General features: G+C 52.0%; 5 protein-coding genes across 5 annotated transcripts; 3 read left to right on the top strand and 2 right to left on the bottom strand.

Annotated features, from left to right (window-relative positions):
• The first annotated feature begins 69 nt into the window (after positions 1-69).
• Positions 70-1,719, top strand: HER10_EVM0002126 (WD domain-containing protein). Its single transcript, XM_035471852.1, has 3 exons — positions 70-287; positions 339-504; positions 634-1,719. Exons 1-3 carry the CDS (start codon positions 250-252, stop codon positions 1,654-1,656), a joined length of 1,227 nt encoding a protein of 408 aa, XP_035328946.1. The 5' UTR covers positions 70-249; the 3' UTR covers positions 1,657-1,719.
• A 4,997-nt stretch (positions 1,720-6,716) lies between these two features.
• HER10_EVM0012860 (uncharacterized protein) lies at positions 6,717-10,815 on the top strand. The gene is made up of 2 exons (XM_035482240.1): positions 6,717-9,685; positions 9,741-10,815. The coding sequence occupies exons 1-2, from the start codon at positions 7,554-7,556 to the stop codon at positions 10,633-10,635; spliced, it is 3,027 nt and encodes a 1,008-aa protein (XP_035330253.1). The 5' UTR covers positions 6,717-7,553; the 3' UTR covers positions 10,636-10,815.
• Positions 10,816-11,800: 985 nt separating this feature from the next.
• On the top strand, positions 11,801-13,003 carry HER10_EVM0006875 (uncharacterized protein; the record flags this gene model as incomplete). The annotated part of the gene is made up of 1 exon (XM_035476448.1): positions 11,801-13,003. The coding sequence occupies one exon, from the start codon at positions 11,801-11,803 to the stop codon at positions 13,001-13,003; it is 1,203 nt and encodes a 400-aa protein (XP_035329542.1).
• A 179-nt stretch (positions 13,004-13,182) lies between these two features.
• On the bottom strand, positions 13,183-15,584 carry HER10_EVM0011136 (Ras family protein). The gene is made up of 5 exons (XM_035480574.1): positions 15,216-15,584; positions 14,881-15,004; positions 14,775-14,822; positions 14,470-14,697; positions 13,183-14,364 (listed from the first exon to the last, which is right to left on the bottom strand). Exons 1-5 carry the CDS (start codon positions 15,224-15,226, stop codon positions 14,167-14,169), a joined length of 609 nt encoding a protein of 202 aa, XP_035330061.1. The 5' UTR covers positions 15,227-15,584; the 3' UTR covers positions 13,183-14,166.
• A 1,072-nt stretch (positions 15,585-16,656) lies between these two features.
• HER10_EVM0004549 (DNA repair protein RAD57) lies at positions 16,657-18,303 on the bottom strand (the record flags this gene model as incomplete). Its single annotated transcript, XM_035474190.1, has 1 exon — positions 16,657-18,303. Exon 1 carries the CDS (start codon positions 18,040-18,042, stop codon positions 16,657-16,659), a length of 1,386 nt encoding a protein of 461 aa, XP_035329230.1. The 5' UTR covers positions 18,043-18,303.
• Positions 18,304-22,893: the final 4,590 nt, after the last annotated feature.

Genomic DNA, 22,893 nt, shown 5'->3' with positions numbered 1-22,893 from the left:
CTGTCACTGCTTTCACAGAAATGCATCGCAGGCATCAGAATTGATGAGAAATACAGCTTGTGAGTGAAAGTGGGCGATCTGAAGAGTTACCTAAATTAGGCATCAAAATTCCCGAAACTCGGCTTTTGCCTTTAAACCGACTAGGTAGTCTCTTCAACCAAGATTGAGCTACGTTGTACGCATTTTGTCCTGCACTTATTGAGAGGAACGGTTCAAGGACTTGGGCGATCGTGAGAAATACCCCTCAAGATGGAGTCAACCAACCAAGAGAACTTCTTCGAGACGGAGTACGTATACGTTGAATGTGGCTATCAAGAACATGACTGACAAGCATGTAGCACGCAGCAAGAAAAGCGCCAGCAGCGTGCCAAGAAGGAGGGAAACACGTTTGGCAACCCGCTGCGCATGCCCTCCAAGCTTTTGGCCGTCATCAAGGATACCAAGTCCAATAACTCCGTCTTCGTCGCAGAGTCCGGTGGAAGGGTATCTAAGGTGAACATCGAGGTGAGCTTCTCTCATATACCAGTGGCATGGCTCTTGTGATTCTCGCCCCTGGCCTCTTTGAATCCATCCCATCAGAGTGCTGTAGTCAGATAGTGCCTATCTCAGAATCAGGGGCTCACCACATCGCAGACACGAACCACCACAGCAAAGTATACCGGCCCCTCCGTCCCAGTAACATGCCTCGCAACAGGCGGCCCCTCCAACAACACCCTCTTCGCAGGCAGCTGGGACAAGGCAATCTGGTCCTGGGATGCCACAACGCGCCGACCGGGCCGTAAGTACGAGGGCCACTCTGATTTCGTCAAGGCTCTAGTCTGCGGCCGCCTCGGCGACAAGACCATCCTCGTCAGCGGCGGCGCAGACAAGAAGATTATCGTCTGGGACGCCGACGCGGGGCGCAAGCTGCACGTCCTCCAGGACCCGACCACGACTATGATGTCCCTGCAGTCCCTCGCCATCGACCCGGTCCTCAGCACCGCCGACGAGATCGTCCTCGTTAGCGCGAGCAGCGATCCGCATATTCGCCGGTGGAAGATCAGCCTCGACTCGTACGCGCAGCTCCCCTTTGACCAGCCCCCTGCCGCTGGAGGAGAGAAGGCCGCCGCCGCAGGCGAAGAGAAGCTTACGATCCAAGAACACGAGACGAGCGTGTACAAGGTCCTCTTCGACATCACCGGCGACGAAGTCGACCTCTGGACCGCGAGCGCCGACGGCACCGCCAAATGTCTCCTCCGCGAAAAGGCCTTTTCTGCAGAAGACGCCTTTGAGCACGGCGACTTTGTCCGCGCCGTAGCGCTCACGCCGGATTGGGTCGTCACGGCGGGAATCAACCAGCACATCAAGGTCTGGGACCGGACGTCGGGCCAGCTATACGCCCTCCTCGACGCGCACTTTGACGAGATCACCGACCTTGTTGTCCTGCGGAGCTCGACGGCGGCGGATGTGCTGTGCAGTGTCGGTATCGACTGCACGTTGCGGACGTGGCCTCTTGACCGCAAGGGGTTGGATGCGGCGGTCGAGGAGATTCGGGCTGCGTCTGAGGTTGTTGATGGGCAAGAGGGTGAGGGGGAGAAGAAGAAGGACGATGATAAGGAGCCTTTGATGACAGCTGAGGAGGAAGCGGAGTTGGCTGCGCTGATGGAGGATGATTAGGCAGTACAGTCTAGTCAATGAGATGGAATGGCATCACGATCTGGTTCGCATTCCGTTGCCATCAGATCTTCATGTCGCTGTTTGCTGCTTGGCGAGCTTGTCAACGTGATGCAATCATGAGCTCCACGTCACGAGCTCAGTAAGGGGAGCGGAGATCAGGACATGCGAATAACTAAAAACCGTCTGCGCATCGAGTGGTCCAAACCCGATATATTTGAGACTTGCTCCTTCCTACATCAGGGCACCACTCAATGGGTTTAAGGAATGGCTTTCGGTCAACTCAATCCAAAGATTTTATCCTTACCTCTAATACGGCTAGATGGGGGCAGCAGGATAATTTAGTTTGACGTTCACTGATGGTCTCTGATGTTGGGCAATATCGCTGATTCGTTTACTTGGCCCATCAGTTTCTTCCAGTCAAAGATACGGTACTTCCGAAGAGAGAGTAATGTCGCGTGCGTTTGCTCGCCATTAACACCCAATCCAACTCGCCTGAATGCCATCAGTATCTCGGCCTGCCCGAGGCAATGGCTATTGTTAGAGAGTCTCTTGTCAGAAGTGGCACATTGGCGGCATCACATCTACCAAGCTATACAGGCAAAAAGCAACAGTTCAGATGACGTGGCAAACTGACAGAATCTTACATGGGTCTCTGGGTTTCACTTGAGAGTGCCAAGGGTATGTAACCAACGTCCTTCTCGAAGTTATGTTGATGTTCCCTCCGACGGGAGATGCGGTATATGTCGACATCTGCAGCATTCCATGCAGCCGGTCGATCCGTGGCGTACCTTGTCCGCTTGGATGTCGCCGATTTCATCAAGGAAATTCTGGCTGGAATGATTCGTTCGAATGGGCTCCACGTGTTGCTCTCTGGGAGCTGCCGCGATATGTGATGGTCAACACCGTGGTCTAGCACACCTGTCTACAGAGTATTTCATACCAACGATCTTTCAAACGCCGTCCTCAATTCCGCACCTGTTTTCATCCGTGTTCCTAATATGCGAGAGCTGCCTCCGTGCTCGGCACTTATCTAGCGGCCCGGTCACCCGGATCAGTCTTCCGAACCAGGCCCGCCATACTAGGTCATCCACGATGATGGCCGATCCCTAAAGACTCACGCCAGCAAGTGCCACCTGAAAGCCCGTGGCTGGTGGAGAGACTGGCATCGTATTCAAGCACATCGGCTCAAATAGCTAAGAGAAATTAGTGGCTTCAATAGCTTGCCAGCCCGTGCGAGCGTGCGAGGTTCCCGAACCACGGCGACCGCCTGGCTGCCACCCTGGCCTATCGCAATATAAAAAGTGGCGATGGGCCAGAACCACGATGCAGCCAAGCCAAAGCTGAGTTGTTCATCCAAGGGAATCCTGGATGGAATTGGTGAGCTATAAGCCTTTCTTCAAGCCGGCCGCAATCAATGTACGGATCAGGGGTACGACTGCCGGCGGAATGGCTTGTGCGACCAGAAGAGCCGCGGGAGCCTCGAACTTTGAATCTTTTGACAGCATGTAAAGACGTCTTGAGGCCGACCAACAGACGACCATGTAAAGGTCTCGGTATTGCCAACAGACGAAACACAGACCTCGGAAGGAGATTTCCTTTTCGTTTTCCACATTTCCCATCAAACCGCACGGGCAGATCAGGGATCTAGGCTTCCCCAAGTGCGGCTATAGATGAGACACTTTAGCCGCTCCGTGGCCTCGGCTTGATGGGTCCTAGCCGATACTCTGACGCTGAGTGAAAAACGCATTGATTTCTTTTCAAGGTTCACGACGCGTCTATTGAGACGTCGTGTCTAAATCATTGGTGCCAGCCGGCGGGTTCGCGACGACGCGTTCGAATACTCTGAAGGTGTATACGTGTTACTGCGTACGTGTGTAGCGCAGTCTGTGAGCCGCCGGACAATTATCATGCAGAAAAAGCGGCACACAAAGACCCAATGCTGCAGGTGATGCAAAACACAGCTTATGCAAATGTGGTGGGGAATATCAAAGAGTCTAGGGCGGTTGGCGTAGTCCCAATCGAGGCAACGTTGTGATCAGTGGCCGCCGTCTCAACGATTCAGGTTGTCTGCCGTACAACAAAGGCGGCATTTAGTCTGTTTCAAGCCCCTCACCGCTCCCTCTGATGACAAAGTCGTCCCGTTACTGCAGGAACTGACTCAAAGGGCAAACGATACAGTGGTGGTGGGGAACGCTCAAAGCCTGGCTGGATCAGCCCTTTACACTAGAGCAACGTACTGCCTGGCGATCCGAGAACACGGGATAGGCCCCAGAGGCGCCGCGTTGTGGATTATCGAAGATCGATCTGCTGCCCAGCTGGGATATGGAGCGGCGCTAATCAAGGCTGGCAGATCCCTCTTCAATTTGCCCACGAAAAAGAAATTTGTGTGGGACGGCTGCAGGCAGAGAGTAGATGGCTTCAAAAAGTTGAGGGCCTAAGAATATGCCCAGGCGTGCCAGCGTAGGTAGTGAAGTAGTAAGCTACATTCCAGAATGGCGAGGTAACTTGGTATGCTTTGTATGAGCACATCCAGAGCTGATATGCTGGTCGTTTCGTACAATGTCGGAAAGCATCCGGGCTCAGGCTTCCTGTTGTACCTATCTCTGTAGAGGCTGTGTTACGCGCGCAGGTTCGCGGCTGAGACCGCTATAATAATAAGTCTGATGGATGACAAAGTTCGACATATTGACGCCTATGCAGGCATGTTGTCGGCGCCGAAGGAAGAGCGACGTCCATACAGCCAGTGGCTGTCTGCCGGAACATAAAGTCTAACAATATCCGTTGCATTCCCATCATTTATGAACGGAGAGGGTCCGTTGCTGCAACCACGGTTCCCAATGTGTGCTGGGTAAAGTCGAGGAAGGCAAAGTGACGAGTCCGTGCAAAATCTGTATCGAGTCTGGTGTCGTAGAGTGTCTGCCTCGGTGCACTTGTCTCCTCAGATGCGTCCTAGTGATCCCACCATGCCGAAGTATAGACTGATAGCGTGGCAAGAAGCTGGTTTCCCGATGCCGATAGCAATTGTTCGTATTGTGGACTGCACGCGTGTCCGTGACATAGTTGGCCAACCTAGTTGCTTGTAAAAGAGCGAAAACTCGGGTCAACTGCGACGGCGTGTGGAGATGGTGAGTGAAGAGGAGCGCGTATACTCGCAGTATGGCACAGAGTTCTCGCTAGGGAGCAACTATGCGGGATAGAGTTGGATTGGTGGCGCGAGTCGGGGATCTGAGGGCGAGTGCCTCGGTCCTGCGACACACAAAGGGGGCTCCAACGTGAAACTCTGTCGAGGCTTGTACTATCGATGGTAAAATTTGCCCAATTTCTTGAGGAAACTCAAGGTGGTGATGGGCGGCATTCGAACAGCGGCCGTTTGCAAAGGTTCAGGTCTCGTGATAAGCTTGCCAAACCCCATATGACAGGTAGAGGTGAGATGAGGTCCGAGGAACACTTCCAGACGAACAGGCTACAGCCCTTGTCACGCAGCCTATGCAGGAACAGAATTTCCTTGCAGACACGTGTATGTCGTGCAAAGGCAAGACGCAGGGGGCGGAAGGGCAAACAAATGAGTGTGAGAATCTAGGTACCTTACCGTAGGCATCTTTCGCTGGAATTTTTTGGTGAGAAATGAACGAAAGGTACTCTGTAAGCAGCGTGAAAATAAGCAGGAACTGGCAGGAAGCAAACAGAGAGAGCAGATCCTGCCTTGCCGATTGGCCCTTTCTCCCCGACTAAGAGCAGGCCTGTCGTCGATCGCCTAAAAAGGCAAGGCTTCTTGTCGAGTACATGTACCCCTGTCCACAGCCCCTGCTACATCCACGCTTTGCCCGCCTGACGTGAACCCTGAACCCTGGATCATCTGTGAGGCCCCCCCGCCAGCCGCCGTCTTGCAGACCCACTTTCCATCCCCTCCTCCAGCTGAGTGGCCAGACAGAAGGAACGCCATTCATCATCGCAAAGTGCCGCATCCAGGCGTCCCTTGTTCCAGCCTCCTAAGCCATCCGACCTCTTGATCTTCCCTCTTGTTTCTCTATTGCACGGGCTGCCCTGTGGTCTTGCAAAGAGCATGGGTCGTATCTTGCCTTGCGGACACTATGGGACGGCATTTGATGGGGAACTTTGCCCGTCCCTTCAGACTACGTAGTATGAGTACCGGTACAACCCTTGCCTCGCACTCACTCACCTACGCAGTAGGTCAACCCGTTCGCCCTGGATGAAATGGAAGCTTCTGTTTGGCCAACTTTGTTTGTCCGACGCAGACTCGTCGCAACCTTACCCGTGAGGAACCTAGTCCTACCTTAAGGTAAGGTATTGTGTAAAACGCTGTCAGCCCAGAGTGCTCGCAGGCTCTGTGTTACATTCGCTTCGCTTGTTTCGTTGGTCGTGCTAGCAGCCCGCAGTTGCAACGCCCAGATACTGATACTGTCGATACGAGACTACCATGGTAGGTTCGTCAAACGGCTACATGGCTTAGCCGATCAATGATGCAAGTGACGGCGGCTTGCACAACTGCCAAAGCAGTCTGCCATTGTTCCCCGAAGCTGGAAACGCCGACGGACTGGCTCCTGCGACACCCGACGCTGAGGTCAAATCGGATTATCGATTTGGGTCCTAGTCTCAAGCCATTCAGTAACGACCAGGGAGAAGGCGCCGAGGAGCTTGCTCTAAGCCTCCAATTCTTCGTAGACAAGTACCTAGGTGGTAGTAAGTAAGGTACCGGAAACCTTTCGACTAAACGCCCCAGACCTGCCACCACCAGTCACCCATCTCGACCTGAAGTGTCTTTGAACGCTACCGTCTTACTAAGGAACGCACGCGGTCTCGCTAGCTCATTAGTGAGCGTTGGCCGAGGGCGAAGTAAGACGGATTCCGATATCCCACACCGAGAGCAGACGCGCCGTTTCGTCTTCACCTTTTCCAATTCCATTTCTTGGTGCGCCTCCGTTTCTGCATCCAGCGTTCCGGCGTCACGAGGGTCACCTACATTGAACCTCAGGAATCATTCGACAACACCTCCTGCTTCCTGCCTCTTGCCGTCTGCCACCTTCCGTTGCCCCCAGCCAGTCCTTCCTCAGGTGGGAAGTAAGGTGAGGTAGGTACCTTACCTTAAAGTATTCAACACTGGCAGGCCGCAGCACACCATTGGATTGCACTACGACTGGAATTTGATCATAAGATGCTCGGCTGAGGATTCTGGCCTTGATTTGGTTGGTTCGTTCTTTCATTCGGACAAGACGACGCATCTTTCCATATAGGCGACCAACCCCAACAAGGCCTCAAGCTTACCGCACCATCCCGTCCCAGACATCCGGTCACTCTTTCCACATCACATCCCCTTTTTCTCGCTGGGAAGCCACTGCGTCGTTGCCAACCAGACTAGCGACTTGGGGCGTAGCTTGGAGACGCCAACCATTTGTCTACTCTCTCTCTCGTGTCTCCCTAAATCAGGAACATCGACTCGGTAGAGCCAAGCCACTTTTTCTGGCCCTTGTGCCGCCGGCCGCGCTTACGTCTACGCCTACTCCATTACACCTCTTTATTCTCTCCAGGTCTGCTCATCATACTTTTCCCGCCCGATGGCCGTTGGATTTCTCCATTTTTCGCATCCCAATTTCTCTTCTCTCTTTCTGCTCGTCACTGCTCTTGCTGTTGACTTGGACGAAGCTGGCCAACGTGCGAGAATCGGCAACTGGTTGCACTGATTCACACCTTCCGCCTTTTATCGACGTTTTCTTCAGTTCGCTAGCAAGATCTTTCCGACTATCGAATACACTCAATTGCGTTACTTGAACGCTTCATCTCACCTCTTCTCCGCGACTACCACATAATTCATAATCGGCTCATCCGTTCGCGACTTCACGCCTCTATCAATATTCATCTCCCCCGGACGACTCTCCCCAATGGCCGAGCCTGCTGAATATCATGGCGGCCTCGTTGCCTTCGAGGGTCCCCACGACCTCGTTTCGACTCAGCTCCGTCTTCTACCTACATCATCGCAAATTGCCATCCTCCCCAGCGTCAAGGAATTTCTCGAGCCCGAGAACCCCGATGAGCCGTTTGAAGCGCGCAAGTTTATCAGGCGAGTTCACAATGCTGTCGCCAAGAGAAGGGACACCGCTTTGGAATTCTTGAAGGATTCGACCCCCAAGCGTAAGAGACTGGTCTTCATGAATGGGGGTACGCCCAGCGCGCAGACGGTCTGCATCAGAGCCATCTCTCGGAATGAGACAGAGGGAGATATATCCAAAGCCGAAGCAATCTTCAACGACCTTGTTAAAGGTGGCGTTGCCGGCCTCGAGGACCCCGCCAACTCAAGCGGCTCGTTCCTTGATACCTCAGAGGAAATAAGCGAGGATCCCATCACCAGAGCTATGCGTGCTGCCGATGCTCTCGACCGGGAAACTGCAAACTTACAGCCTTCCAGCGACATCGACCTCACCACTCCTGCCGGCCGTCCGCGCCCGAGAAGCATGAGCCTACCCATGTATAGCTTCGCCGATACCTTTGGTGATATGGCATCCTTCTACGTCTTTGGTGGCCAATTCAGTGAAGATCATATCAAGGAGGAGGGGCAAGTCGAGGCTACGACTCAACATCATGGCCCAACACCTAGACTCGCCATCACGGATTTTGACGAGCTTGAAAGAGTCTCCGGTGAAGGCTTTGATAGTGACGGCAAACCCATCGTCACTGCTCCATTTCGGTCTCCAAGCTGTGTGGGCGAGGCATATGAGCGGGATGATGTATTTTCATCTTCTTCACCCAACGCTCCTGGCCTTCTCGACGTGGCATCTCCCAGATCTGACGTCTTCAGCATCCGTTCGACAGAGCCAATATACATCGAACAAGCCTCACTCGTCCGTATGAAGTCATCCGCCTCTTCCAGGACTTTGAAGCGATCACAGTCGATTAGCCATCTTCATCGAAGCAACTCTCGCTACAGGGACACTCTCATGCGGCTGAAGCCTAAGGAGCAAAGTACTGCTGAGAGAACTCACAACGAGAAGCCCCCCGCTGAGAACTTGTTGCTTTCCGCTGAGAAGACTGCTGCCGAGAAGGTTGCCGAGGGTCGCCCTGTGTCGGTAGTTGAACTCATCGAAGACGCCGAAAAACGCGAAAGTAGCGCTAAGCGCGTCGAAGGCCCGAAGACAATCTATGTCAAAGCAGCCCGGCCAAACAAAGGAGTCAACAAGGCATTGCCGCCCCCTCCACCTTCCGAGAAGAGACTGCGCAAACGTAAGCATACCAAGTCTAGGTCGAAATATGTCGACAGAGGAACCGATGCCGAAGATGTCGAACTGAATGAGACGCCGTTCCGACCTGTCCTGCCGTTCTATGAGGACCTGGTCATTCACTTCAAGGACGACAGTCCAGACCCAATCCTGGAATACATGATCAAGGCTTTCAGAGAAGGTGTTTATCCTGTTACACTGCCTTCTTCTGCTTCCTCCGGCACGTCTACTGCGGATGGTGACAGATCGACCCCGCAGACTCCAACATGGCAACTGGCCGAGCCTGAAGTCGCACAGTTCACGTCCACGACGAAGGTCAGCACAGAAGAGTACGACCCTTTCTCCTACCAGGGTCCGACCTACACTGCGAAGCCAGTCCAGCCTTTCACTCGGACTGTGATAAGATCAGCTTTGCCGACGCCTGCGCATACACCTCCGCCCACGGTATCCGAGTCGGAGGATAAGTTCCACGATTTCAACGCCGTGCACGGTCAGACGGCTGTAGCCATGCAGAACTCCCTCAGATCAGTGCTTAACATCTACTTCCCACCCAAGGGAAGAGGATTCTCCCAATTCAACTTTCCGTTGCTTCCCGAGATGGACGCGTTGTGGAAGCCGATATTCCGGGACGTTGAGCCTGGTGGAAGTCCAAGAAAAGACAATCACCGGATAGACCAAATCTTGGCCATAGGTGCGCAACGTGGGGTCAAGAGAACATTTGTCTCTGGAGTGACCAGTCAGCTTGAGAAGTTGGGCACAAAGTCGAGCGGCATTTCGAGGACCGGCAGGCTGGATTTCCGGTAAGTTGTTTGCTTTGCGTGATCTTTCCATCACTTGACTAACGAAACTTCTCAGATATCTCATTGCGAACGCGATGCAGTCCTTCACCGCACAGCCGCTGGCCAACCAGACTCAAGACAACCCCTTCACCAACTCATATCTTCTGGCGACGCTTATCATTCCTCATCTCGAGACTTTCTTTGCTGCGCACTCCGAAGTCCGCTTTCTGATTCTCGACTACCCTCCCGATCATCTTGCCACCATCCTCGCTTTGCAGAAGTTGGTCGGTGTCGACTTGATGAAAGTTGCCCAAGTTATTGATGCTCAGGCCAAGGAGCCACTTCCCTTCACTCATGTTCGAGGTAGCTCCTTGGGGCGTATCCCTACTGTGAGTGACTTGGCTTCGAGTTCAAGCTCACTCCAGTCCAAGGGATCGAGATCTGCCGCATCGACATCTTCGCGAGATGGGCTGGCAGTTTCCAAGGCCAACTTTCTCCTCGCATCCACCGCAACAGAGGCGGAAGTTGCGACTTTTGTGTCCACTATCTGGAAGATTCTGATCAACATCTCCAAGTTTTACCTGCCTGAAGAAAGCAAGAAGCTTGAAGAGAGTATCATCAAGAGCAAGCGGCAATCCGGGAACTTCTCGGCATTCCCACAGGTTTCGATGAGCCCTCCGATGTCTCCGCCATCCTCCAGTGGCCGCAAGGCCGCGAATAGGGCATCAGGCTCTATCAAAACTTCAGTCCGACCTTCTTCCATCGCAGAAACAATCATGAGTCGGCGTTTCAAGTCACGACGAGGCGACAGGAAAAGCGTCGGCGATGTCGCATCCATCTTGACCGTCGATATGGACTACGAGAGCGATCTAGACATCGAGGAAAGACGTTTGATGCCCATGTTCTTGAAGAAGAATCAGGTCCGGAAGGGAAATAGCCGCAAGGCCCTTAAGTTTCTCGGCCTAGCTTGATAAGTCACTTTGTGACTTTGTACCGTTACTTTTCTCTGTATGGCCAAGGAATTTGTCCCTGCATCTTTTTTCATTTTCTTTGGAATGACCCCATCACGACGTTTCATGCTCAGTCTCAATACCATGGCATAAGGAGTTGTATCATGTTCGAAGAAGAGCCACATCATGTCGAAGGGGGGAATGGGACAGAGGGCCGAGAGATGGATGGATACTTGCTGCTCGGTTTCAAGACCGATGATCTTGTTCTTTGCTCTTATCATCAGTTCAGAGCGCGTCATATGCGCGATCTCTCGGCTGCAGTCGTGGCTGGACAATACCCAGGGATAGATCTCCCATAGATACGAAATGAAATTTTTCAGAGCGCCTGTATTCCTTCTTCTTGGTCTAGCTGCTACGGCTACTTGGCGCGTGAGAGTGATGGTAGTACCCTACCAAGTAGGATATCAATACCTGACTTGTGTAGTACATCTCGAACAGGATCAAAGGCAGATAGCAGCGGCCTTGACGGACACTGCAACATCGAGTAAGACAGACTAACATCAGGACCATCGGTATAATAGCAGTAGCTCAGGCTGCCTCGACATCTCCATCCAGAACAACTCACTGCTATTGAAATCCAGTTTGACTAAATCGTTGCGCATTTGCCCCCAAAGACATCTGGGCACGCACAAAAGTCCTAGACATAGTTATCACGCCGACTCGAAAGTCTAACAACACCATATAGCTCTCCTATCAAAATTATCTCCCCAACCCCCCACCTTCGTCTACAGCACTTGGCCTCGAAGGTATCTATCTCAACTGCCATTAATATCTGAATCCAGTGCTGGTCTGAAGGATTACGGAGATGTCAGGTTTTCCGGGTTTAAAGTTTGAGGTGATATTTTCAATATAGGGAGACTGGAGACAACTCTCAAGTGGCCCTTAACGGTACTTGTGACTCACAAAGAGTTTATTTCTTTCGATAACAAGGTACCCAGAAGTAGGAAACCACAAAACTCAGCATGCCGCCTCCAAAAATCGCCATGGGTCCATCTCCATATGCCTTTTGCCTGCCTTCAAAACCCCAAAGGCTGCCCCCCTGAGAATCAGCCGAACATTCAACAACCAACAACCAAGGTCCTTCGTCTAATACTTACCATCCAACACCCAAGACGAAAACAACAAGATGAGCCAACTAGTGGACTACAACGACTCCGACGAGGATACCATACCGGCGGGTACCCCCTCCGACAACGCCATCCCACGCCACATCCAACAGCACTCTGAGATTGACCAATTGTCTCAGGATCTAGAAAAAACCCGTCAAACCTCGGCGCACTTGGACAAGATGCTGAACAAGTTCAAAGAAGTTGAAAAATCAGAGCTTTCTCGGCTGAAGGGAGAGGGTATTGACGTGCCGACGGTGCGTCTCGTTTGGCTTGATCTGAACTACAAGATCTGCCAAATGGAAGAAGATCTCTTGGCTCTTCGAGAGACATCAAGGGAAATCAACAGCGAGGCGGCGGCGCAGGAACATATCAAACTGAAAAGGTGCCGAGACTCTCTGGGTCAGACAATGTTCCAAAAGAGGTCCCATATTATCGAGAATCTCGACGTGGCGATCCTCTGGGGACCTTATGCCAGGACCATAGCCCAGGGTATGGAGACCTACTACGGCAGGTTCGATAAATACCAGACGAAGCCCCTGAGAACTAGCAATCGGTTCCGAAACAAGGCGCTGGTGTACTACAGAGGGTATTCCTATCAACACCAGGCCGCAGAAATCTCCAGGACGGACACCGAGATGGCAGACTTTTTGGCCGAATCCTACCAACACTACTGGTGTCACGCCACCGGCTCGTGGATGTTCCAAGAAACACGAGAGGACAAGCGTGATCCGCCCGCGTATCAGTGCCATGCCGCTGCGAACATTGTGCCGCATTTCTCAAACGTACCTCATGAGATCTTAGAGGATCTTTTCGGTGAGAGAGAGCGGGAATTGAGCGGGCCGGCGAATTCACTTTTACTTTCGATGCAGATCCAGTATTGGTTCAACCATTATAAGCTAGTCATTGTCCCCGTTGATCCGGAAGAAAAGCCACTCAAACGATGGAAGATCGACATCCTCGACAAGGACATAGAAGATATTGACCTCCACGCCGTGAGGTTCACACCTGGCGGCAAAACACCTCGCTTTGCCAAAAGCCTTCAGGACAGAGAATTGGTATTCCTCAACGACAAACGGCCGGCTGCGCGATTTCTGTATTTCCATTTCATTATGGCACTTATCCGCTTGAAGGATACCAAGTCGGAGAGCTGGAAAGACGCCCGAGCAAAGTACTTGTCTCGTGACCCGTCCCCATCACTTCTTCACTTCCTACCTCTTTAAGGGGTAACACCCTTCTCTCCCCCCTTCATCATGGGCCACACCCATTCAATATCTGTTAGAGTATATTCTCCTATGTATATAAGAATAATTTTGATGCAAAAGGGCAGTACTTGTGGTGTGAGTAGTGAAAGCAGTACTTATTCAAATGTATGGCAGGAAATCGATTATGTTAACTTTGAGGGGTAGGCTCGATTCCTGGTTTGACTTGCAAGTGGTTCGTACAGAGTAACTTCCAACGCTATCTTTCCTTGTAGTGCGACTGCCCAGGCGCCCAAGAAGGTGAAAGAGCGGAGCAATCCATGGAACATGAGGCGAGTTCGATGACCGGTCGATCCGAAACCCCCGTTTCCGCCACCCATCAAACTCCTGTTCGACTTGAAAACTGCTCGTCGACTGGGCTGGTAAACGCCTAGATTGATTCAGGCTGAGACCTCACGCGGGATGTCTTTCACGAACTGGAAACAAAGCGGAATCATCACCCTCGCTTGTCGCAATATCAAGAAGGAAAACGTCACTTGCCCATTACTTCGACCCTATCTACCAGAAAAGCAGCAGCCGCCAAGGAAGGGAAACTCGAAAAAAGAGAAGACATATGGTTGGGAACAAACGCGCAGACACCCATACGTACGGCCCGCTGCGTTGCCTATGTGCTCGCCCCCCGGCCAACCAAGCTTGATTGCAAAGCACACGATGCGCCGGCAAAATAGAGCCTACGCTTGTAATACACATCGAGTTGACCTTGTTAGTCCCTCTGCGCTCCGTGAGATCCCCAAAAAGTCTCCCACCGAACGCCCCGAGTCTGGCTTCTGAACTGCCGTCAGGCACCAGGAGCCCTGTCGTTTGCCGTGAACAACGCCTTGGGTCCAGTTACAGAGGTATCTTGTGTCGATTGTGTGTGTGTGCAGTGCGAAGGAGCTGGGACGAACCAAATCAACACTCATCTATGCGTAGAAGTATGGAAAGCAGCCTTTGCGCGGAAGGAGAGAAAAGCGAACGACACAGCATCGTCCGAGCCAAAATGTGATCCCTACACCGTCATGTGCTGTGCATTCCCTTCCTCGCCCATTCTGCCCAGCTGTATCCCCTCCGCCGAGAAAAATCCGTAAAATGCCATGAAACACAGGTAAGGAAAGCGGGCTTCGTAGAAATCAGGGACGATACATTTAGCAGCAGCCACCTCCCGAGTTCGAGGAGACACCGTGGCCGGGGCCAACCTGTACGGAGGGTTTCGTGTTGTTCGCGGTCGTGCTACCCATGCGCTCCTTGATCTGGCGGGCCATGGTCAGGAAAGCCTGCTCGACGTTGCTGGCGTTCTTTGCAGAGGTTTCAAGGAAGGGGATGCCCAAGCTGTCGGCAAATTCCTATTGCAGGGTTAGCAAACAGATGGTCAAAACAAAGAACTTTACAGTCCGAGTGGGAGTTGTCGAGCAGTATGGTGCCTCAACAGCCGGCGGGGGTAATCTGACCTTGGCGACGGTGTACTCGACAACCTTCTTGTCGGACATATCGCTCTTGTTGCCAACGAGCAGCTTGTTGACGCCCTCGGTGGCGTATCTGTCAATCTCCTGGAGCCATTGCTTGACGTTGTTGAAAGAGTCCATGTCGGTGACATCGTAGACGACGCAGATGCCGTGGGCACCACGGTAGTAGGAGGAAGTAATGGTGCGGAAACGCTCCTGACCGGCAGTATCCCACTACGAAGTAGGTAAAAATGTCAGCATTTGCGACAGCCTCATTTTCTCGACAATGTTCTCCGCCAGGATCAACTCACGATTTGCAGCTTCACCGTCTTTCCATCGAGCTCTATCGTGCGGATTTTCTAAGGTTTATCGTCAGTAGCCGATCGGTCGGCGTCGGCAGAGTGGGGGATTTCATACAAAGTCGACACCGATGGTGGAGATGTAGGACTCGGTGTATGTGTCGTCGGCGAATCGCAACAGAAGGCAAGACTTTCCAACACCGGAATCACCGATGAGGAGAAGCTTGAAGAGGTAGTCGTACCTGGCGTTGGGTCAGTATCGGTGTCGAAACTAAATCATATCGGCGATTTTCGCGCTTTGCGCGCTATGGCAGCGAAAAGATCGAAAAGACGATATCGATGGAGGGGGGGAGACTCTGTGAGAGAGAACAAGGTCAGCTTAGCGGCGACTCCCGAGGATTCCACGTTTCGCAAGGCAAGGAGGCGGAGGAGGCGGTTGAGGCAACGTACTACTCGGGGTTCATTGTGAATAGCGGGGGTTCTGAACAAGGCTGGTAGGGATCGAGAGATGCGACGGATATAGGCGCGCTGGGCGATTATATGGACGTTGTGTAGGTGTTGGGAGGTTGATGGATTTCGGTGGTGTCGTGTTGAGGTTCCAGGTTGTGAAAGCAACAAAGCCAGAGTCAGGACAGGTCAAGTGAGGTGGTAGGAGTCGGACGGAGTAAATGCAGGCTGCTGCTACGTCAAGGCTTCTAGCGCGGTGTACAGAGTACCAGTCAGGTGCCAGTCTCTGATTACCTTAGTGCTCGGTGTCCTGTGCCCAGAGTCCTGTGTCCAGTGCAGTGACCAGTGGGTTACCGCCTGGCGGGAGGAACAAAAGGACCCACGTTCGACCTGGGCAGTCAGATGTCACCGACGAATGAAACTCTTTGGAGAGGCTAGTAAGGCACGGGATCAAGCACGTGATGCATCTTTCTTAGTGTTCTGGACCGGCCCCAGTGGGGCTGTCCAGACACCTCTGTGACCTTGGAGAGGCAGGCACCTGGCACGCAGGCAAGGCAGGGACGACGGGTTGAGCCTGTCCTTATCCAGTGGCGTCCTCCAGGTGTCTGCGCCTCCACACTACATACTTCTGGGACATCGGATTTCGGATGCAGTACGTAAGCAGGTGCCGGGGTCCGTCCTCGTTCCTGCAGTCCTTAATATCAGGGGGTCAAGTGCTATTCGTCTTCCATGAAACGCCTCCGCCAGCAGCTGCGACCTGCGGCGAAAAAGTTTCCTTTCAAAATGTCGGGTAGTATCTGATTTGGGGGCTCTTTCAACGTTGGAAAGCTTGTTTCGTTTTTTGCCATCAATTTCGGTTCTATCATCTCCTAATACCCTTGCCCCGTAAGCCACTGCCACATAAAGCAAGTTTTGGATAATACGGATATCTCCAGACCAGAGACCTTGAAAGGTATCCCTTTTTCTGGAGGAGAGGCCGTTGGTGCCAGGACTCCACATTCTGCGGTTCATGTGGAGCTTCTCGGGTCTTCAACCTCACTCATCCCGCATATCTACTTACACATGCAAAAACCTTGGCTGACTTTCCATTCCCTTTTGATATGTGACACGGTTGATGATTGTCAGGAAAGAAACCCCAAGGTAGCACTGCCAACCCCAAAGGTGATGAATCTCTTTGTCCTTCCCTCCTGAAGCTTAGTTCACCAGATAGGAGTCCTGACTGCCCTTGACTCATCATTTCGCACCGCCCTCTACTTCCGTTGCTTATGATGATGGCTACACTACTGTTGAGTGACCTCAAACAGAGAATGATGATGACCGGCAGGCATCACCGTGACAATTTCATCTCTACCGGTGGTAAGATCGTCGACTTTGACCGCCGGCCAGTCAATTTCCCTCTCCTGGAGAAACTACTCATGATATCGAAGTCCGCAAAGAAGCTGCCGCTTCAGTTGTCATGGGCCTCTTTTTTAATCACAGCTTTCAGTCCAGCCATGGTCACTGAAAACTCGACAGCGCCATCCAGACCCTGCCCCGTAGCTTTCGAGTGAGGAGCGAAGACCACTTTCATCCATCGTCGCCAGTTCTTGAGCGCCGGCATGCCCCGATCATCGGCTTCATCTTCTATGTGCCGATGCACTCCATACACGGGCTTCTTGAAAAGCGCGATGCGGCACGCAATTTGTGTTGACCACACAAGACCTAGACTGGGCGTCTTGAGCCCATAGTCTGCAAACGGATCGTCGCCCCATCCCGTAAACCACCGTTGCTGGTGGTCAAATGCGAGCGCGGGAGGCGCAGGCGGGCCGAAGTCATCCAGGCCGGGAGGTTCAGGCATGCTAGAACGAACATGCTCAGCTATGGACGATGTCGGTTCGACCGCCGACGGTGAGAAAGCTCTCAGCCCTCTGCTCCGCGATGCCAGTGGACTTTCCTGGGTGAAACTCGGAGCAACAGCCGCAGGCGCCGCTCTAGGAGTCGCCACCGGCGCAAAAGGACTAGAGAAGCGATCCGCAACTTGGTTGGCGACAACAACAGCCAGGTTGTATGTTTGGGCCAGCTCTCTAAGCAAGGCTCCAAGTCGCGTGAGTTCGTTGCTTCGGGCTCCCATATTTGACCCATGATTGCCAAGAGCCCCCCGCTCAAATTCGGCTCGGTAGTTAGAGGCGACAGAGTCCAAGACGATGAGTCCAGTATTCCGCCTCTCAACCTCTACGGGGACTTGAAATTGGAGAATGTGCTCCTGTGACTCAAGGTCAGGTGTCGAGGTGCTGAGGATGCCGTCTAGAGACGGTTTGTCTTCCGGTGAGAGGTCGGCGAACCGCGGATTGGATGACAGTATTTGCGATAGACGCTTGGTGGACAACTGAGCCTCTGTCGTGATGTATATGGCCGGACGCCCTAAGCCATACGGCGGCGGCAATTGAACGGCCAGTAATAGGGATAGCAGAAATTGCGTTTTTCCAGCGCCGCTTTCGCCCGTGATCTCGGTCACATAGCCGGCTGGGATTCCTCCACCCAAAGCTCGGTCAAGGGAGTCATCTAGAGTGCTAATGGTAGACCATTGATTCTCAAGGTCCGTCAGAGAGCGCTTGAGAAACCGGCTAGCCTTTGGCGGCTCGATGGCAGAGCCGAAGTCGCGGTGGAGGGCATCGACGACGGCAGCGCAAAGTCTTTTGATGTCAAGCAAAGGCAGTTGAGTGCGCTTGCCTATGTCAACGACATCCTGAGTTAGTAAATCTGTGACGGAAAGCTGATGGCGTTCCAGAGTCTGCAACAGCCCAGCAAACTGCCTAACAGGGAAGTCAGGTATCAGTTGAAGCAGGTCGGACATGGCATGTGAAGAGAGTCCGGCGGCATGGATTGTCAAATGACCTCTATATTCTCTTTGATTTCTCCTGTCTCCGATCTGTTCTGAAGAGTTGATGCCTCGTGATGGTAGGCTTGGTGAGAAGGATGTGAACAAGAATCGTCACAAAGGAGCTTGGGAGCCGTTATGAGGGGTTCGGCTAGTCGAATGAGTAGTAGTAAAATGTTTGGTAAGATCTGATCGCCAAGAGCGCGCCGCTGCTTCTTGTCGTATCGTGTCGATTACACGGAATGGGAAGTTATGGCCAGGATTGGTCTTGCAAACGGGCGCGTATTCACCTACATATATGGAAGGTATTGGTGCACGCCATCATCACACAGACAGAGCCAATGGAGAGGTTGATGAGGTTGAGGAGGTACGTACCTGAAGGTGGTCATTGTTGATTATGTCATCACGCACACTGGCTGAGATCTGCTGGTACTGGCATAGAGTCAAAATAGCCAAATGACTTACGCAGTTAAAGCAACCAGTCCCTTTTTTGCGATATGCATGCTTTTAAAACTTTCACTCTGATCTTACAACTGACCCCGATTTCCTTGATTTTGAGTGCATGAGGAGGTGGGCCATGTCCGCTCTCACGCCCGCGAAGTGTTCGAGTTCAACGTCCACTGCGGGGCCGACAGCACCCCTACCTAGGTAGTCATGCTTGGGCATTGACATAGACCTCCTATATATCCGCCGTTGTCGGTGACCTGTCAGCGCGCAAGCAGGAGACGGGTCCGATATATCTCGTCTCTGGATGGCCCAACTCGGGTACCGGGTCGGTCATTATTTCAAGGTGATACTGCATCGCATGGGACTCAAGTCTGTTCCCAGGTACCATCTTCATGCTCACGCAGGACAACGATATCATAGACGCCAGCTGCCGAAGCAGAAACGACGCTCGGAGGTCAAAGTATAAGGGTAGAACCCATGAAGGAAGATAAGTAGTGCTCGCATAAAAGGGGAGAAGGATGTCACTCGAAGCATGGATGAAGAAGCGGGATTGCTTGCTTGGTAAAATTTATGTTGCAAATGGGAACAGAAATCAAGCGTTAGAATTTCTTGCGACCCAAAATGTTGAAGACAGCAGATAGGCTATTCCATCTATCCCTAGAATCCTGGCATACCTAGCTTGAGAGCGACGAAAGACCTGAGACACTCTTGTTTCCCCATGGCTTCTTCGAAATCACGTCAGAAAGATGGTCGACTGGGCCGTTGTAAGAGCAGTTCAAGGCCATTAGGAACGGTGGGAAGATATCCAAGCCCAATTTCAAGTTAGAACATCTCTTCATCCTTGGCTTTCTCGCCCACAAACGTCGTTGGTACCTTATTACTGGTAGCTCTAGCAAGGCATTGCTTACTTATTTGGCTGTGATGATTTGAGATTCCGTCTCAGGTTGAATCCATTGGCGTTAGCGTGGTTACCATCCTGCCGTAGTAGCTAATTAGTATCAAGATTGAAAGGTGTTGGACATCTCACGTATAACAATGACTCTCAGGGAGTGATAGATAGTTGCTTTCCATCCAGTATAACGGATTCTTTCATGTGAATGATTCATGTTTTGTCTGCCGAAGATACGGCACCACAGCTTTAGCAATATTTTAGGCAAGACGCCTGGGCAACCCAGACAACACTGACGATGGCGAATCATAGCATGCCCAGCAAACAAGCCTCTTAGGTGTGCAACTGAGGCCGATATACTAGTAAATAAGAAAGGTCTTCATCGTCTCATCGTCATATCTGAATACGCCTGATTCCTCGTTCTCGGTTCAACTCAAGGCCCTAGACTTGGAGGGATCCATCGGTGGTCTATATTGGCGCAGAGAGACAACCCACCCGACGGATACAATGGGAACTTAACAGTGGAGTACAGAGCTTAGAGGGGCGGAGTTCAAAAGCGGTTAGAGGAAGAGCTGTCCTCCAATCACAAAGCATCTTTGCCTTCAAGCGAGCCACCGAGGGACGTCGAGCAATAGCGCACTATCTAAGTGGAAGGTGTCCTCCACTCAAGCGCCTGCCTGCCTTTGCCTTCCTACCTACCCGGAAAGGGGGGCGCAGAGCGGAGGTACCTTCTATTGATGTTTCTGGAGGTAATGTCTGCGAAGTTTTGGTCTGTTGGCTAGGTATAATGACGAATTTCCTCTGACTCTCTCTATCCCCCCTGGAATCTGGGTTTCAACTGAAGAAGGCTATTCGACTGACATGTCAGGCCAAGATGTAAGAGAAAGGAGCGCACTTACCCGAATTTCCATGTTATCGCTGTACTATACATTACCTTATATAGGTACTCAGGTGGAAGGTACCTAGGTAGTAGGGAGGTCGCTCACGGCTTGATGAGGAAATCTACATTCAGCAGAAGGAACGGCCACTGCCCTCCACACCTTCGCCTTGTCCCCTTTCCTATAGGTTCCATCGACGATGACATGGATTTTATATCGCTTCAATTTTATTTTAATTTCCCACTTCTACTTCTACAACACATTTTGCACTCGTAACTTTGACTTTCAGTTCGAAAACCACACCATTATCCCAAAGCTGTTGATCGCAACCTAGTCGACAGAGACGTAAGCACTGAACTCCTCAAGATAGCGTTGAAGATTACCATGCTCATATTCATTTGATGGGAATGGCCTATGAGAATGGCCTTAGGTGAAAGACGCCTCGACCACCAAGGCATGGCGGAGTCGTCCACGTGGTGTTCACAAATAGGCCTGCCTGCGCCATGGCACTCGAAGTTCTTGCCGCCGGGGTTTGAACTTTTCGGCTGAATGATCACTGTGGAGAGATTGAGGAAAATACGGCCATTTAATGTAAGTGTACATCGATCTCGTTCTCTCTTCTCCATACTACCTTGACTAATACATAGCGTCAGCTACAGAGTCGAGCTACCGCTACCACCAACCCTAATTTCGCCGCCGTTGTCAACCTCACTCTCGCCGTCGTCGTGATCCCTACTCCTGCCGCGGCCACCAAATCTATTCGCTACGAGTGCTACTCTCACTGACTTACCCATGCTCCTGGCGCATGACGTTGACAAGACCACAGCCCACCAGGAGAAGGAAGAGGGCGCATTGCCTGTCGAGAGTCTCAAACATATTGACGAGGTACTTAACCCTGATATACCTGTGCCTCAGTACGACGATTGAGCAACAGCGGCACGACTCTGACAATATTCTCATCTACAATCTACGTGAGTTCACACCCTGCTTCATTTCCCTCCTTCAAGGGGTGACCCCTTCTTCAGCGCCAACCTCCTCATGGGTAACCGCCTTCTTCCCTCTTTCCATACTAGGTTATGTCCACCTTCCATGATGGAACATCTCCATCTTAAACTGGGGCCACTTCCTTAAACTTCGGTCTCAAAGGTCACTTTGGCAGCTCTGCGGAGTGTGGATTCGATTCCCATAGCGATCACCAAAGAAGCAGCAGGACACCTGCGCAACCACTAGGTAGAGATCTGACACTGTTTTATATTATGACCCAAAGGTTACTACTTATTAGGGAAACGAACTCAGGCAGGGAGTTGTCTCTGTCTTGGTTTCTTGGGCGGCAATGTGCTGGACGACGGCAGTGGAGAGCTTGTTTTGCGGTTCAACGTGACCGCCGAAAGGGGCTTATTAATTCACAGCATGGGGCCCATTCTGATGGATTAACGATTGCAGTTGCAATTGCCGAGGAAAGACACATATTTGGCCCCATGGATTTATGTTCCCAACATCAAGGAGCTTTAAGCAATGTGTCGATAAGAGCTTTGCAGGAGGCTAGCAGAGAGTTCATGCCTCCTCTCTCATTGCACCTCTTGTAGACTTCCCCGAAGCATCTCTCTACTAGTACTCTGTGCCTCTCAACGACTTGCCTGGCCATGGTGCCATTTTAGCCATCAAAATTCCGGCCAACCTGTCCAAGTTCTCGGTTTGTTTTGATCGTTCTTAACACGTTCTTTCGCACGCCCGCTTTGGAAACAGATGGCAGACGGGGCATATATCTTGTAGCACCGATGGTGTTTAGGCGGGTGCCGCTAGCTATCCGCTTGGGCAATTGGAACAAACAAGCACAAGGCAAACAACGCACACGGCAACGAAGAAAACCAAAGAGTTGCATATTAGCTACTGATTCCGAAATCAATTGAGCTATGGGGCCGTTTCCTATCTGAACCTGACCTAGGGAAACAAGCACAGGCCCGAGGCTGAAGCCTGCTTTCAGGCGGTGGTCTTGTCTAATTAGCCAATGCGAGAGAGGACTAGTGCAGCATACCTTCGTCGAAAGCTAGTCCGCGATGGCCTAAAGGGCGTCAGACTCACACACCGGATAATCCCCGATCAATACGCTAACAACGGGAAACCTGACTTCCAACGGCAAGGTCTGATGATCATGGCACTCTCGGTTCCAGAGAGGAAGGATCCGATCTTCACCTTCGGCGCCCTCTTGGGAGGGAACAAGACCCCACTGGCCCATTTATCAGGGTTCATCATATGCTCTTCGAGAAGACCCTAGATCTAGGCAACAGTATTGCCATAGCTTCCAGACTTGCACGACAGCCGCCAATTCCTCATCCGAGTCTTATCAATTCGACGGCGCTTGCAGCAAGTCTTTTGTGCTACAGTTTGGCTACACTCCGTGGTGAAGTATCTTCCTAAGGACCGAATAATCTGCTATTTCTGGGACGTCTTATCCTCCCTGCGCAACAACACTTTGTCCCAACTTCTATTCTTCTGCCCTGTCTTTGTCTCCACCCCCGCCATTCTCTTCATGCTCACCCTTGGCGCAGCAGTCCCAGTGGCTTTTGCTTCTCTCTTTCCGTCCACGCTAAAAGCACTCTTGTTATTCAGCTT

The sequence above is a fragment of the Colletotrichum scovillei genome (assembly GCF_011075155.1).
Source record: "Colletotrichum scovillei strain TJNH1 chromosome Unknown Contig00009, whole genome shotgun sequence".
Lineage (NCBI taxonomy): Eukaryota > Fungi > Ascomycota > Sordariomycetes > Glomerellales > Glomerellaceae > Colletotrichum > Colletotrichum scovillei.
The sequence above is the reverse complement of the archived record's forward strand: the minus strand, read 5'-3'. Positions and strand labels throughout refer to the sequence as shown.

Bases quoted from the DNA above. Each gene is read 5' to 3' on its own strand.
- HER10_EVM0002126 (XM_035471852.1), top strand. From the start codon at position 250: ATGGAGTCAACCAACCAAGAGAACTTCTTCGAGACGGA. The intron at 288-338 runs GTACGTATACGT...ACAAGCATGTAG, and splicing joins GAGAACTTCTTCGAGACGGA to CACGCAGCAAGAAAAGCGCC. The intron at 505-633 runs GTGAGCTTCTCT...ACCACATCGCAG, and splicing joins TATCTAAGGTGAACATCGAG to ACACGAACCACCACAGCAAA.
- HER10_EVM0012860 (XM_035482240.1), top strand. From the start codon at position 7,554: ATGGCCGAGCCTGCTGAATATCATGGCGGCCTCGTTGCCTTCGAGGGT. The intron at 9,686-9,740 runs GTAAGTTGTTTG...GAAACTTCTCAG, and splicing joins ACCGGCAGGCTGGATTTCCG to ATATCTCATTGCGAACGCGA.
- HER10_EVM0011136 (XM_035480574.1), bottom strand. The intron at 14,698-14,774 runs GTGAGTTGATCC...CCTACTTCGTAG, and splicing joins AGACGGTGAAGCTGCAAATC to TGGGATACTGCCGGTCAGGA. The intron at 14,365-14,469 runs GTCAGATTACCC...ACCCTGCAATAG, and splicing joins TCGAGTACACCGTCGCCAAG to GAATTTGCCGACAGCTTGGG.